This window comes from Erpetoichthys calabaricus, chromosome 10 (genome assembly GCF_900747795.2).
Source record: "Erpetoichthys calabaricus chromosome 10, fErpCal1.3, whole genome shotgun sequence".
Classification (NCBI taxonomy): domain Eukaryota; kingdom Metazoa; phylum Chordata; class Cladistia; order Polypteriformes; family Polypteridae; genus Erpetoichthys; species Erpetoichthys calabaricus.
In genome coordinates this window covers 115646334-115658980 of record NC_041403.2, presented here as the reverse complement: position 1 = coordinate 115658980, position 12647 = coordinate 115646334, and the positions used below count along the sequence as shown (strand labels likewise).

Sequence of the window (12647 nt, the reverse complement as noted above, 5' to 3'; positions counted from 1 at the left end):
GTCTTAACATTTGTTTTAAAGTATTTGCATTGCATGCTCTGTGTTATATGGTGAAATGTATGGAAAGTTGCTTGTAGTAATAAAACACTTTACTATGATTACTGCAGTCCTTGCTTCTGAATAATATTAACAGTTGCTCAAAGTTCTACTGCGGTGCTCCAAGTAGATCATACTCATTCTGGAAGAAATGGCAGGCACTGTGGCATTGTGGTTAAGACTGTTGAGTTTGTGGAATCGAATCCCACTACTGACACCATGTGACCATGAGAAAGTGACTTCATCTGCCTGTGCTCCAATTGGAAAAAATAGATTGGAAAGAAATTGGAAAGAAATATAATGATTATATCTCAATTTTTTTTTTTTGACCATGGTCACATTTTATTGCAAAATTTGTTGTGTGGGGGGTGCAAGAAATTTGTAAATACATGTCCTAAATGCTGTGGCTCTACATGTTGTCCTCATCCGACACGTCCTCCTATTCTAGTGATTCTTTAGCATATTTGTCTGCTTCTTCCTTGATGTCTCTGGGCACAAACTCATGTCTTCCATTTGTAACTTCACCCACCCAGCTGAGCTCCAGTTCAAAGGCTTTGTCTTTGACTTCATCATGCACAATATAAATGATTTTGGCCACTTCTCTTACCAGCTCTCTGCATGCCATGTCTTTCATCTGTAATTTTTCAATCTCTGTCTTTGCTGCTTGTTTAGCCTTCCCGATAGCACAACCCCAGTAGCCATAAGAAACGCCTGAGGGGTCCACCATATACAGCTGTGCCCCATCATCTTCATCATAAGAACCTAACATAAAGCTGCAGCCAAACATGTATGCGTGAACGTACATCGCCACGCGGTCCAACAGGTGCTTTAGTGGAATGTCATGGCCATAGTTGGATCTGAAGTTTGACGCTTCTTCTCTTGCACTTTCAGCAAGCGACCTCACATCTGCCAAAAGGCCTGCAACCGCCATCCCCACGTGTCTGTCGATGTTGAGCATGCGCTTGTTTGAGCCCTCCTCATACAATTTGGACAGCACTAACATCTCAACACCAAATATGATCCCATCTTTGCACCTGATGCCGATGGCTGTGCTGCTGTTCTCCACCGCTTTCATGGCGTACTCGACTTGGAAAACGCGGCCATCTGGAGAGAAGGTAGAGGCGGATAAATCATACCCGATGCCGATTGAACACATTGCTTTCTGTTCAGTTCTTCTCAATTTCCTCCACTTTCTCTTTAGCTTTTGCTTATATTATGCCCAGATTATATCTCAAATGTTGAAGTGAAGTATTGAAAGAAATTAAAACAAGACTGGGAAGAGATCTCACAAAATATACCATGCACTTCAAACTAAATTCTCAGTTTTGACTCCTTTTACCTCAGTTGTATCTTATGTCTTATTTTGGTTTAATACTACTTTTCCTAAGGAATTTAAGGAGAAACATCTGTGACAAAGTTGATTCTTAAATTAATCATAAATACATCTCATGAGCCATCAACAATCAACCTTTGAGCAGCATTTTCCCTATGGGATGCACCTCTGTGGTGCTGACCATGATTGAAGCTGCTGATTTAAAAAAGTTTAAAGTATTGAAAACAGGGACATAACTTGGATCAATCCAGAGGGGTGTGATGGTTTGATCTGCCATACACACAGACCTTTCCGGAATTTGCTGCAATACAAAAACTGACATAGAATAGGAACCATAAGGCACTGCAACAGTTTCTCATTATGTTGTTGGATGGCTTACCTCTGACACCCCAACACAGGGACCTGGGTTTTGCTCTCAGATGGAAATGCTATAAGAGCTAATGCTAGATCTCTGTTGTCTTCAAGATTAATGTTGAGTGAGCAAGACAGTTGGTTAATCTGCCATAGTCATACTGCAAAAAATTGTTCTTAGCAACAATCATATTACAGCTATGAGAGATTTGAATATGTAATTGCCTAAGCATTAATTCATGAAGGATAACCACAACTTAGTAATAATTTTTAATTATTCACCAAATTGTGAATCTAGTGATCTAGAAATGGACAAATTCCTGCTCCCTTAAATAAATATGTATCATAGAACTTCAGGGGATCAGATACATATCATATCGTCTGTCCAGTGTAATATTCTGTAATAGGTCTTAATAGAATCCTATTGATAAAACAGCTTTCTCTATTCAAAGGGCAAGCAAATTATTAATTTGCAGAACATGTCTTTTTTACATTTTTTGGCCAATAGGCTGAGATTTCAATTTTAGGTGTTTAGTTTTGCCTCATAGGTTTAAGAATTCTCTTTTTTTTTTAGGTTTGTAGTTCAGTTTACCACTTCTGTCATCTTTTGTTTTTGAAAAAGATGTCACTAATATATCACAGCAAGAGATGCATTCTGGATATCTTGGTTTGCAGTTAAGATAATTGTGGACTGAAAAAGCAGTTCTGTGATGAGCATTAAAGTCTGTTTTAAGGAGGAGGGCAGCTAATAAAGGAAACTGTAGCTGATGTTAGCTTTTTGTAATTAGACCGAGTCTTCCCCGAGTGAGAAAAAAATATGTTTCCAATTTTTCGGTCAAGCCTGACTGCCATCTTAGTTGGTTTGAATTTGTCTATGACTTGAATTCAAGATTGTTGAAACTGTTTGACAGGTCAGTGAAGTAGCTGAGATTTTACATATCAGGGTCATCACCACTACTTCAGCCTCTTTACAAAGGAAACATTTAAAGCACGGTAGCTTTAATTGTACATATAGTAATATCTTAATGAAAAAAACTTTTAAGGTAAGTGGCAGGGCAGTAAACAAGCTGCCTACAAGCTCAATGCATATTAGGCATATATTCCCCTCTAATTTGGCATAGAACAGTGAGTCGTCTCCCCTTTAAAACATGCCATCTCATTCTGAAAATGCATCTATATACCTTATTTCCATCTTCTGCATATAGATGTGCAAATTAAACTTGGGTTGGAACAAACTAACGTTGTTCTCATTGGGTCCTGAAGCAGGAGAAATACACAGGATAGTAAAGGAGAATGTTTCCAGCTTAGGGTAAAAGAACAAGCTAACTATGTGTGGTGTACATCACAATATATTCTTGTTTTCCCCAGTTTAAGGTACTTGTAAGTTTGGCATATTGTGGAGTACATTTTCCAGGCATGATTTGTATCCTCTGATTTTTGAGTAAGCAAAATAAAAAAAAATTGTGTAAATACAATGCAGAGTACTTCATTTTCTGGGTTTATTTCTCCATGGATTGGGGCTGGTATACATTTTCATCATAAAAGGACTCTCTAAACTACATAAGAAAATATAAGATTTGACAAACAGGCGAAGACCGTTCAGTCCACCAAATCCATTTGTTTGGCTAATAGCTAAGCTGTCCCAATATCTCAATCTGCTGCTTCATAAAGGTTGTCAAGGTTTCCGCTTCAACTCCATGTCTCAGTAGTTTGTTCCAGAGCTCCACGACTCTTTGTGTAAAGAAGTGCTTCCTGGCTTCAGTTATAAATGTGCTTCCTCTTAGTTTCCGCTGATGTCCTCAAGTACGTGATTCATCCTTAAGATGAAAGAATATTGCTGGCTTTTCTCGGTCTATGAGTTGCTGGGTTTCTTATAATATCATGAAGAGTCCAGCAACTTCCATGTTCCAAGACCTAATTCTCATTAATTAGCAGTAATAGTCCTCGATATGTCACACCCATACCTGTCATCTGTGTGGAATTACACCAGAACCCTACCCTTTGATCTCTGGGTAGTAAGCCCACATTGAGTGCCCACATAGCCCTTTTGTGCTGAGCTGCGGGCAAGACTTAATTTTACCAAACTTATAAACATCTAGCCAGGTGCTGGTGCCTTTTATTGTAACATGATGCTTTACTCCTTACTCAGGCTAAATCACATTTCATCTCATTTGTTTAATGACAGGTGGACACGTCAGATGCAGGGCCACCTGTAAATCTTATTCAATGTTCTTTCTCTTCCTCTGACATTAAAGACAGAGGGGCTGGGGATGTATTATAGACCGCCCCCAGCGCAAACAATGATGCAATAAAACTGTTATAATGAAACTGAACATGAAATTTAGATGGATATGCCATTGAAAAATGGGTGACTTTAATTATTCTAATATTGATTGGGTGTACCCAATAAATAATTTATCTCAAGAAAAGGAATCTATTGAAGTAATTAATGTTTTTTTAATGAGCATGTCAAAACACCAATCAAGGCTGAATTCAGTGAACTTAATATTTGGTTTGCACCACTAAGCCAAATGAATTGTCAAAATCTACAATTAATAAATGTAACTTCAAGTAAACATATCCAGGAAGGCCTTAAAAAACAATCAGAGTTAATTTTTAAGTGAAGGGTGTTCTGATACCCATAAAGTAAGTGCAGACTAAATATATTAAGAGGACAGCAAGTAAATGAGTTGTAAACCTTAAATCTTCAAATGAGTGTCTACTTAGAATTCCAACAGCTAAACTTAAAAGAAGTGGTGAGGCGGCCTTCTGTTGTTATGCACCTAAAATCTGGAATAGCTGACTGATAGAAGTTCGCCAGGCTAATACAGTGGAGCACTTTAAAAAACTGCTAAAAACACATTACTTTAACATGGTTTTCTCATGGCTTCACCTTAGTTTAATCCTGATGCTCTGTATACTCAATTAATTATCATTATTATTCATGGTGGTTCCAAAATCCGTACTAACCCCTACTTTCTCTTCTTCTTTTTTTTGAAATTCTTATTATCTGAAATCTAACAAACAGCCCACAATATAGAAAATTTTATTTAAGTCAGAAACAAATGCAAATAGAACTGGTTTTATAACAAAGGGATGACTAAGGAGCGTTAAAGTAGATATGAATGAACACTTGATTCATTGTGTACCTTGTTGTACTAAAAATTAGATCTCTTCCATGGATGGGTAAGAAAATAAAAAATACTGAAGGAAAGGTAACATTTCATTTAACGAAAATCACACCGTTAATTGTAAGTCCTATTTGATAACAATAAATAAAAGGAAAGGTAGAATTGCCCAAAGATTCCTACAGAATACAATTGTTAATAAGCTAAAAGTCTACCATGAATAAGGCATGATTGACTGCATTTCACATTCAGGTTCTGGAAGTATGCTGATGGCACCACTCTTCTGGACCTCATAACAAACATACTTTTGGCAAGAGAGCATACCAGAGATTTTTTGTTTGGAAACAGTTAAATAAGTTTAGAGTGACATAGTAAACACTGACCATTTTCTACAAGACAGCACAACCAAATTTCATAGTCGTTAGAGTTTGAACTTAATACCTTGACCTTCACCTGTAGTCATCTTAATACATAATTCGCCTGCCTCCTCACTCACTCACTCACTCACTCACTCACGTCCGTCCGAAGCCAAATGAGCAGTCGCCTTCTGCGCACGTCCGAAGCCAAATGCGCAGTCGCCTTCTGCACAGCTGCCCGAAAAACCTTACGAGACCAACATCCATTTACGACCGCAAAAATTCAAAGAGAAAGGCGACTTCGATTAAAGCTCTAGAGGCCTGAAAGGCGATTTCGACTACAGCTCGAGGCCTAATTATGCATTCTGATTCAATTACGCATTCATTCAATACACCTATATCAGGTTTGTGGTGCTTATACTTATTACTATTCCATATTGTACTGGAACATTCATCATTCAATATTATACTATAGGCCTGAAAAATTCATCAACTAAAAGTACAAGCCTGTACAGTAATGAGTAAAGCAGACTACAATCATTACAAAACAACTTCTTCATTACTTATCATTTGTTCTTCATACACTGCTGACACAAACTCGTGCCCATTTCATCTTACGTTGTCGAAACGGACTCTTTGTCTAGTTTATAATAATCTAAGACTACGTACAACTGAGCTGTGCTAAAGTGTGTGCGTGAAGGTGGTTGGGGAATGATTATTACTCAGTATTTTTATTGTTTGTATTAATCTTTCATTGGTATTAGCTTCATCAAAATGAATTCCATGCAACTGATACTATCATGGAAGTGAAGTATTTACTTTTCTTCTCTTTGCTGTTTTGAGTCTTGGTTCCTGTTGTGATCAAGCAGTGCTACAGCATGAAACATTCTCCATCATGTTTTATAGTAGGCAATTTGTTCCTTGAGTGATGAAATGTATCATGTTTGTCCTTTTTGAAATTGAGGCCAAAAAATTCTACTTTTGTCATTTTAGACATTTTCTGGCATAGGTTTAGGAGACTGAATGTATCATCTTGTAAAATTTATGAGGGTCTGGATGTTCGTTTCCATGAGAAATGGCTTCTATCTATCCTGCTTATTCACCCTAAACTACCCCTTAACTAAAACTTGTACGGAATACACAAAATGGTTATAATATGCAGATGATGGCCAGTTAGCATCATCGTTTCTTGAGGCTCCTTTGAGGTTGTCATTGGACATTTGGTAACCTCTCTGAGGAGCTTCTTCTTCCTCTGATTGTCATCTTGGAGGTATGTTCTGATCTTTGCTATGTGCACGTGGTACTATATTTCTTTCAACTGTCAATGATGGTCTTCATTGTATTCTATGAGATGGACAATGACATTAGAATTTCTCTCTCTCTCTCTTAATTTATTTCTTTCAGGAATAACATTAAATATCTCTGGACTAAGCATCCAAAAATCCTAGAGGTACAGCTAATTTTAAATATGGGCTAATCAGAATAATTTCAGTTGAGGTCAGGTGAAGACAATTTACATGATTTGGAAGATGATTGTTACAACTTGGCTATAAACACTGTGCGATTGTGAATTTCCCCACTCTCACTCAGGAAAGTCCCCATATTGGGTTAATTTTTTCGGTATAACACATTTTATCTACTTTGTTCCAATGACCAGTCTCTTCACACCATCCCTGCTACATCAACAACTCCTATCACCTCAACTGCAAAGGCCACTGGTGAGTCCACTTCTGATTATCAGTGTAGGCTGTCCAAAACTGAAGACCAGGTAAGGAGACAGCTGAGGAAGCTACAGACAGGAAAAGCTGTGGGACCAGATTAAGTCAATCCCCGCATTCTTAAAGCCTTTGCCGACCACCTTTGTTGTGTACAAACCAATGGCACTTACATGTCACATCATAAAGACGGCTGAGAGACTGGTCCTGGACTATTTGCATCCTCTTATGGTACACCACCTGGGCCCTCTGCAATTTGCCTATTGGACAAAGACTGGAGTGAAGGATGCAATTATCTGACTGCTCCACAGGGCTTATTCTCACCTGGACAAAGCTGGAAGCACTGTATGGATTATGTTTTTTGATTTCTGCAGTTCCTTCAGTACCATCCAGCCATCCCTGTTAAATATTAAACTCAGAGAAATGTAGGTGGATGAGCCTACGGTGTCCTGGATAATGGACTATCTGTCAGGCAGACTGCAGTTTGTGAGACTCAAGGACTGTGTCTCTGATACGAATATGAGCAACACTGGAGCACCACAAGGAACAGTCCTGTCTCTTTTTCCCTTGCCTCCAATCTATACTAATAAAAGGCAAAGCCCTCACTCACTGACTCACTCATCACTAATTCTCCAACTTCCCATGTAGGTAGAAGGCTGAAATTTGACAGGCTCATTCCTTACAGCTTACTTACAAAAGTTAAACAGGTTTCATTTCGAAATTCTACGCATAACGGTCATAACTGAATCCTACTTACGTACATATAGACGTCCATAGCCTGCAGCTCGGTCGCTGTGTGAGGTGGGGTTGCATCCTGCATCCTGCGTCCCCCAGCCTCCCACGTAGTTGGCTGCCTGCCTATTTTACACGTTTGGAGAACTGCCAATGCCTCTTAAACATCTTAGATTCACAGGTGACGATTTGAGTAGTGGACACTTTGATGTTTATGAATGTTTCAACTCTCAAAAGCTGGATGCGAAGTTATCGATGAAACCGGTTGTATGCTTACAACGCTTGACAGATGCCGAATGTCACTTCAACACAACAAGTCCTGCAAACACTAACGTAATTGAAACAAACCATGAAACTCAAACTGATTATGACAGCAGCAATCCAAGCTGTGAGAAAACAGTAAATAGGAGGCGTGTCAGACGTCGTGGTACATTTTCTGATGCAGCTAGACGGAAACAACTTCGTGACGCTGCCACCAAATACTCGCAGAAAAATCCACAAGTTCATAGAGACGCTGTCGCTAAATACTCACAGGCAAATCCACAAGTTAATAGAGACGCTGCCGCTAAATATTCGCACGCAAATCCACAAGTTAATAGAGCTTCTGTTTCTAGGTGCGATCTCATACGAAAACAACAGGTTTGGCTCAAAAAAGCCGATTGTGGATTTGCATACAGCCACCGAAACTTTGTAACGGCACGAGACTTCAGGTCATGTGTCTGCAAAAGAACCTAATTGAGGCAACTATTTTTACTGGCAGTGGCTCAGGCGAGAGAGTTTTTATTCCTCGCATCCCCATTATACCCTCTGATCTCCCATTTCAATTCAAACGCCTCCAATTTCCAGTAAGGCTCTGGTTCGCAATGACAATTAATAAGTCTCAGGGACAGACCCTACAAAAGGTTGCCATTGATTTGAGGCAAGATTGCTTTTCACATGGCCAACAAGAGTAAGCTCAGCGCACAGCTTGGTCATACTACAACCAGAGGTATACAAAGAGATCCTTAACAAATAATTATTTGTACATTTTCACTCAGTTTAAAAATGTTTACTTTTCTTCTTAATAACAATTTTAAGGCAGTACTTCGCCGCTGCAAAGCACGGGTATTTTGCTAGTTACAAATATAACACCAGGTCATGACATTCACAAATATTCTCAGATGATTCTGTACTTATGGGGTATATTGATAAGGAGGATGAGTATAGGAGTCAGGTGAAGAACTTTGCTTCATTTTATAGAAAGAATTGTCTGCAACTTAACATCAGCAAAAACAAAGAACTGGTAACTGACTTTTGCCGTCCCAAACAGCCTCCGTGTCTGGTCACTATTCAGGAAGTGGATGTAGAGGTGGTCCACTCCTACAAGTATTTGGGGATCCACATTAATGACAGGTCAGACTGGTCTTGGAACACAGAGAAACTATATAAGAAAATGCAGAGCAGGCTATTTTTTAGGAGACTGCAGTTCCTTAATGTGGGAAGTGGCATCCTTCACATCTCCTATAACTCAGCGATGGTCAGTAAAACATTGTGGTGTGCTGGATGCACTTTAGACCCCCTGGAGGTCGTATCAAAGGAGAGAATTAAAACAAAAGTGGGTGCCATTATGAAAAATTCTGCTCATTCTCTCCCTGACTCCAGATTCATAAAGTTATAGTTTTGACATCTTGGCTGTGCCATTATTATTTTGTTATTTCGTTGCCATTTTTTAGATTTTCATTTCATGTCAATGATGTTGCTATTCCTGTTGCCAGTCCCATGGCCCAGTAAACAGAGAGTAACTGCAACGATATAACAGAGGCCGACGCTGTCTCTCTGAGAATATTTGGGGGTCGAAGGCTGGACAGAGTGTGCCCGTGATACTCTATCAAGGGAAAAAGGTAAGATTAACTTCATGTTGAAATGTGCCTTTATAATAATTAACTCTGTTTGAACCTTTCAGTATAAAGTTAACCTTTATCATTTTACTGTCACATCATGGCTTCATCTCTGATCCTAGACAGAATGCATCTTTATCTATATCTTTAATAATTCATATACTAATCACTATTATAGCAAAAGCTGCCACAATTTCTCTTAAACTTTCGTAACCCTTCATCATCAATCTTTGTTGGACGAATGCTTGTAGAAAACCAAGCTAAGCTTTCAGCTCTCTGTTCTTCAGGCAGTATATACTTAAAAATGATCCTTACCATCAATCCTTGTCAATTGGCCTGCTAGACAGAGACTTCTTTAGGTTTCCTTCCTCTCCTTATCTCCTACTGCAAATTGAAGTTCATCTCTTCACGACTCTCCATTTGATCTCAATTAAACAAGCAGCATATCTCAAGCTATTTGCATTGACATTGAAAAAGGGAACAAATGGGCTTCTAATTTGCCAGCACTGAAATATTCAAAATTGCCTTTACAAAAGAGGAAAGCGTTAAATGTATTACCTAAATAAACAAGCAAACAAGTAATCGGAAACTTGAATCACCTCAGCATGTTTTCTCTGTGTTAACAGAAACAGATTAATTTCAAAATAGCCTCACAGTTAAATTTTTCTAGTCCTCTTGCAGATGCAACCATCCCTGACAGAAGTCTGAGCACTGCATGTTTTCACTTAATAATTAATCTATACTGCTGGTACACTTGGAGGTCCTGCAAGGAGAGGGGTGTAAATCTGACACGGTGTATTGATGCGGCCTGCTTTGGGTTGCGGAATTACCTGAACTGTAACCTGCAGGAAATTAGGAGGAATGAAATCCTAACAAAGCAAAGCTTATGAGCAGCTGCCCCATGGCAGCAACCCAACACACATGCCGCCCCCCCCCCCCCCAAGCCTCATGCACGTCAGAGCCACAGCAAACTCTGCATTTTTTAAAATGTTGACGCTTCTATTCTGGTAGTTTGTGCTAAGTCTCGGAGGTATAGGACGCACACATTGCAGGCAATGTGCTGACACCAAAGGATGCATCATGGACGTGTGACTGAGCGACCAAGGGAACACAAGGTCAGCATCAATAAATGCAGCCCTCCAGGCTGCATTTTAAAAGTTTTTGCGTATTACGAAATGTCTTTGCGAAAGAGCCTTACATTCTAAGGAAGCTTCCTGGCACCTAATTACTGTAGCTCTAAAGTACAAGTACAGAAAATGAATGGGTGGCAGGAGATGGCTTAAAAGGTCAATTTATCTAACTCATACATTCATGTTTTCAACCACGTATCTCTTACAGGATTGAAGAGAACCACTAGGTGCAAATCAGAAACCAACCCCGGGCAGGTCACTGTGGGGTGTTGATAACACTCGAAGGCGTGCATCATTTGTTCCTTACAAATAAATCTTAAATGTAAAGTGTATCAGGAACATAAGAGGAAATCTTTGTAGTCACACAGACACATGAAGAATCTGCAAACTCTACACAAACTGTGACCAACCTAGAAACAGAACAGGGGTCTTTGAAGTTGTGAGGCAGCAGTACCAACCAGCGTACCAAAATACCACAAAAATTCATTTCTTTAACTTGCTCAATCAACAAAGTGTCACTTAAAGTTTCCATAAAATTATGAATTATTGAAAATGAAGGTTGGAACAAAAGAGTTGATATTACACCTTACTTTATTTTAGCAGTCCTCCTTTGGAGTCCAAGAATACTCCTCTTGTGGCATCTGTGAAAGTTGCTAGGCTTGTTTGAGATGCATTTAGGAACATAAATGAATGCATAATTTGACAAAATAAAAATAAAGAGTTTATTTTGTCCTTGGAAAGTATGAAATTGTAACAAAAGATAAAATGAAAACCGTAGACTGCTTGAGTACCCGTGTCAGTATCTCTTTGCTGCAACCTCTTATCCTCCTGAGCTTTTCCTTACGCCGTCATAAGCTGCCATTCTAATCCATGTGGGTGTTCTACTTAGTGTTTCTCAGTTAGAAAATACTTCAGGGGAACTTTGTGTAGTTGCTTGTTGCTTTTCAAGTGAATTTTATCCAGTAACTTATTTATATATGACTTAACCAAAGAAGGACCTGCCCTTGAGACAATGCAGAAATGCAATACGCTCAGCTGTTCTCTCTTAATGTTCTTATTGTAGTTTCTATTAGTGTGGTGCTCATCACAATCAGACGTGCTGGAAAAGACCACTGTCACGTATGCGTGTCAGAGGATCACCCTTCAGGCTTCCTCCCAGATATTTGATACCAACCTGGGCTGAAAGGGGGCGCTGCTGCTGTTTTGTCTTTTCTTACAGAGACACTGCCTAGCGCAGGCAACTGACTCCGCCCCTTTCTGGTCCCTGGGCTTTGAAAACACGATTCCCCCGGAAGGAGGCATCACTTCTACCCAGAACGACAAGAGCCAAGGAACTCCGAGATGACCCAAAGGCAGACCAGACAACTTCATTAACTGCAGTCACATTATTTTCATTCTGATTGTTTTAATGTTTTCTTTAATGGCATTGTGCTTTGGTTTTCTTTGAACGCAGAAGTAAACAGAGATATCCGGGTTGGCACCTGAAAAATTCTCTCTTTGAAGCCTGCTATTCCCTGACCACACCTAAAAGAAAGGGCTGCAGGACTGTGTTGTTTTGTGGTGTTTTCTGAGGATAACCGATGAATCAAGAGGTATGTATGCAAGACATTGGTATCACCTCCTAACAAGTCACTGTTTATAGTAATGAGACAGCGATTGAATTTGCAATGAAAGTTACAGTTTCAATTTGCAAAAAGCTGCATGAAACAAACAGTAAACATTTTGCCATTGATATAGGAAGGTTAAGTCTCTTTCCTGTGCTAATTCCACATGTGTTTGCTTATGGTTTTGTACCATACAATTCCATTTTCTAAGCCTCCTTGATCCTGAGCATGGTTGCAGTAAGCAGGCTCCTATTCCAGCAAGCATAGGGTGCAAGGGAGGACCAATCCCGTGCACAGGGTACAAGTCAATTGCAAAATTATCACACACCACATAGACATCAGGGCCAATCTGGCATCACCAATCCAGCCTACCCTGCATGCCTTT

The 12647-nt window shown here is 39.4% G+C and overlaps 1 protein-coding gene across 1 annotated transcript; it reads right to left on the bottom strand.

The window, feature by feature from the left end:
* Positions 1 to 351: 351 nt before the first annotated feature.
* On the bottom strand, positions 352 to 1251 carry LOC114658564 (proteasome subunit alpha type-3-like). Its single transcript, XM_051932826.1, has one exon. The coding sequence runs from the start codon at positions 1190 to 1192 to the stop codon at positions 476 to 478; it is 717 nt and encodes a 238-aa protein (XP_051788786.1). The 5' UTR covers positions 1193 to 1251; the 3' UTR covers positions 352 to 475.
* Positions 1252 to 12647: the final 11396 nt, after the last annotated feature.

Coding starts and splice junctions, on each gene's coding strand:
- LOC114658564 (XM_051932826.1), bottom strand. CDS start 1,192: ATGTGTTCAATCGGCATCGGGTATGATTTATCCGCCTCTACCTTCTCT.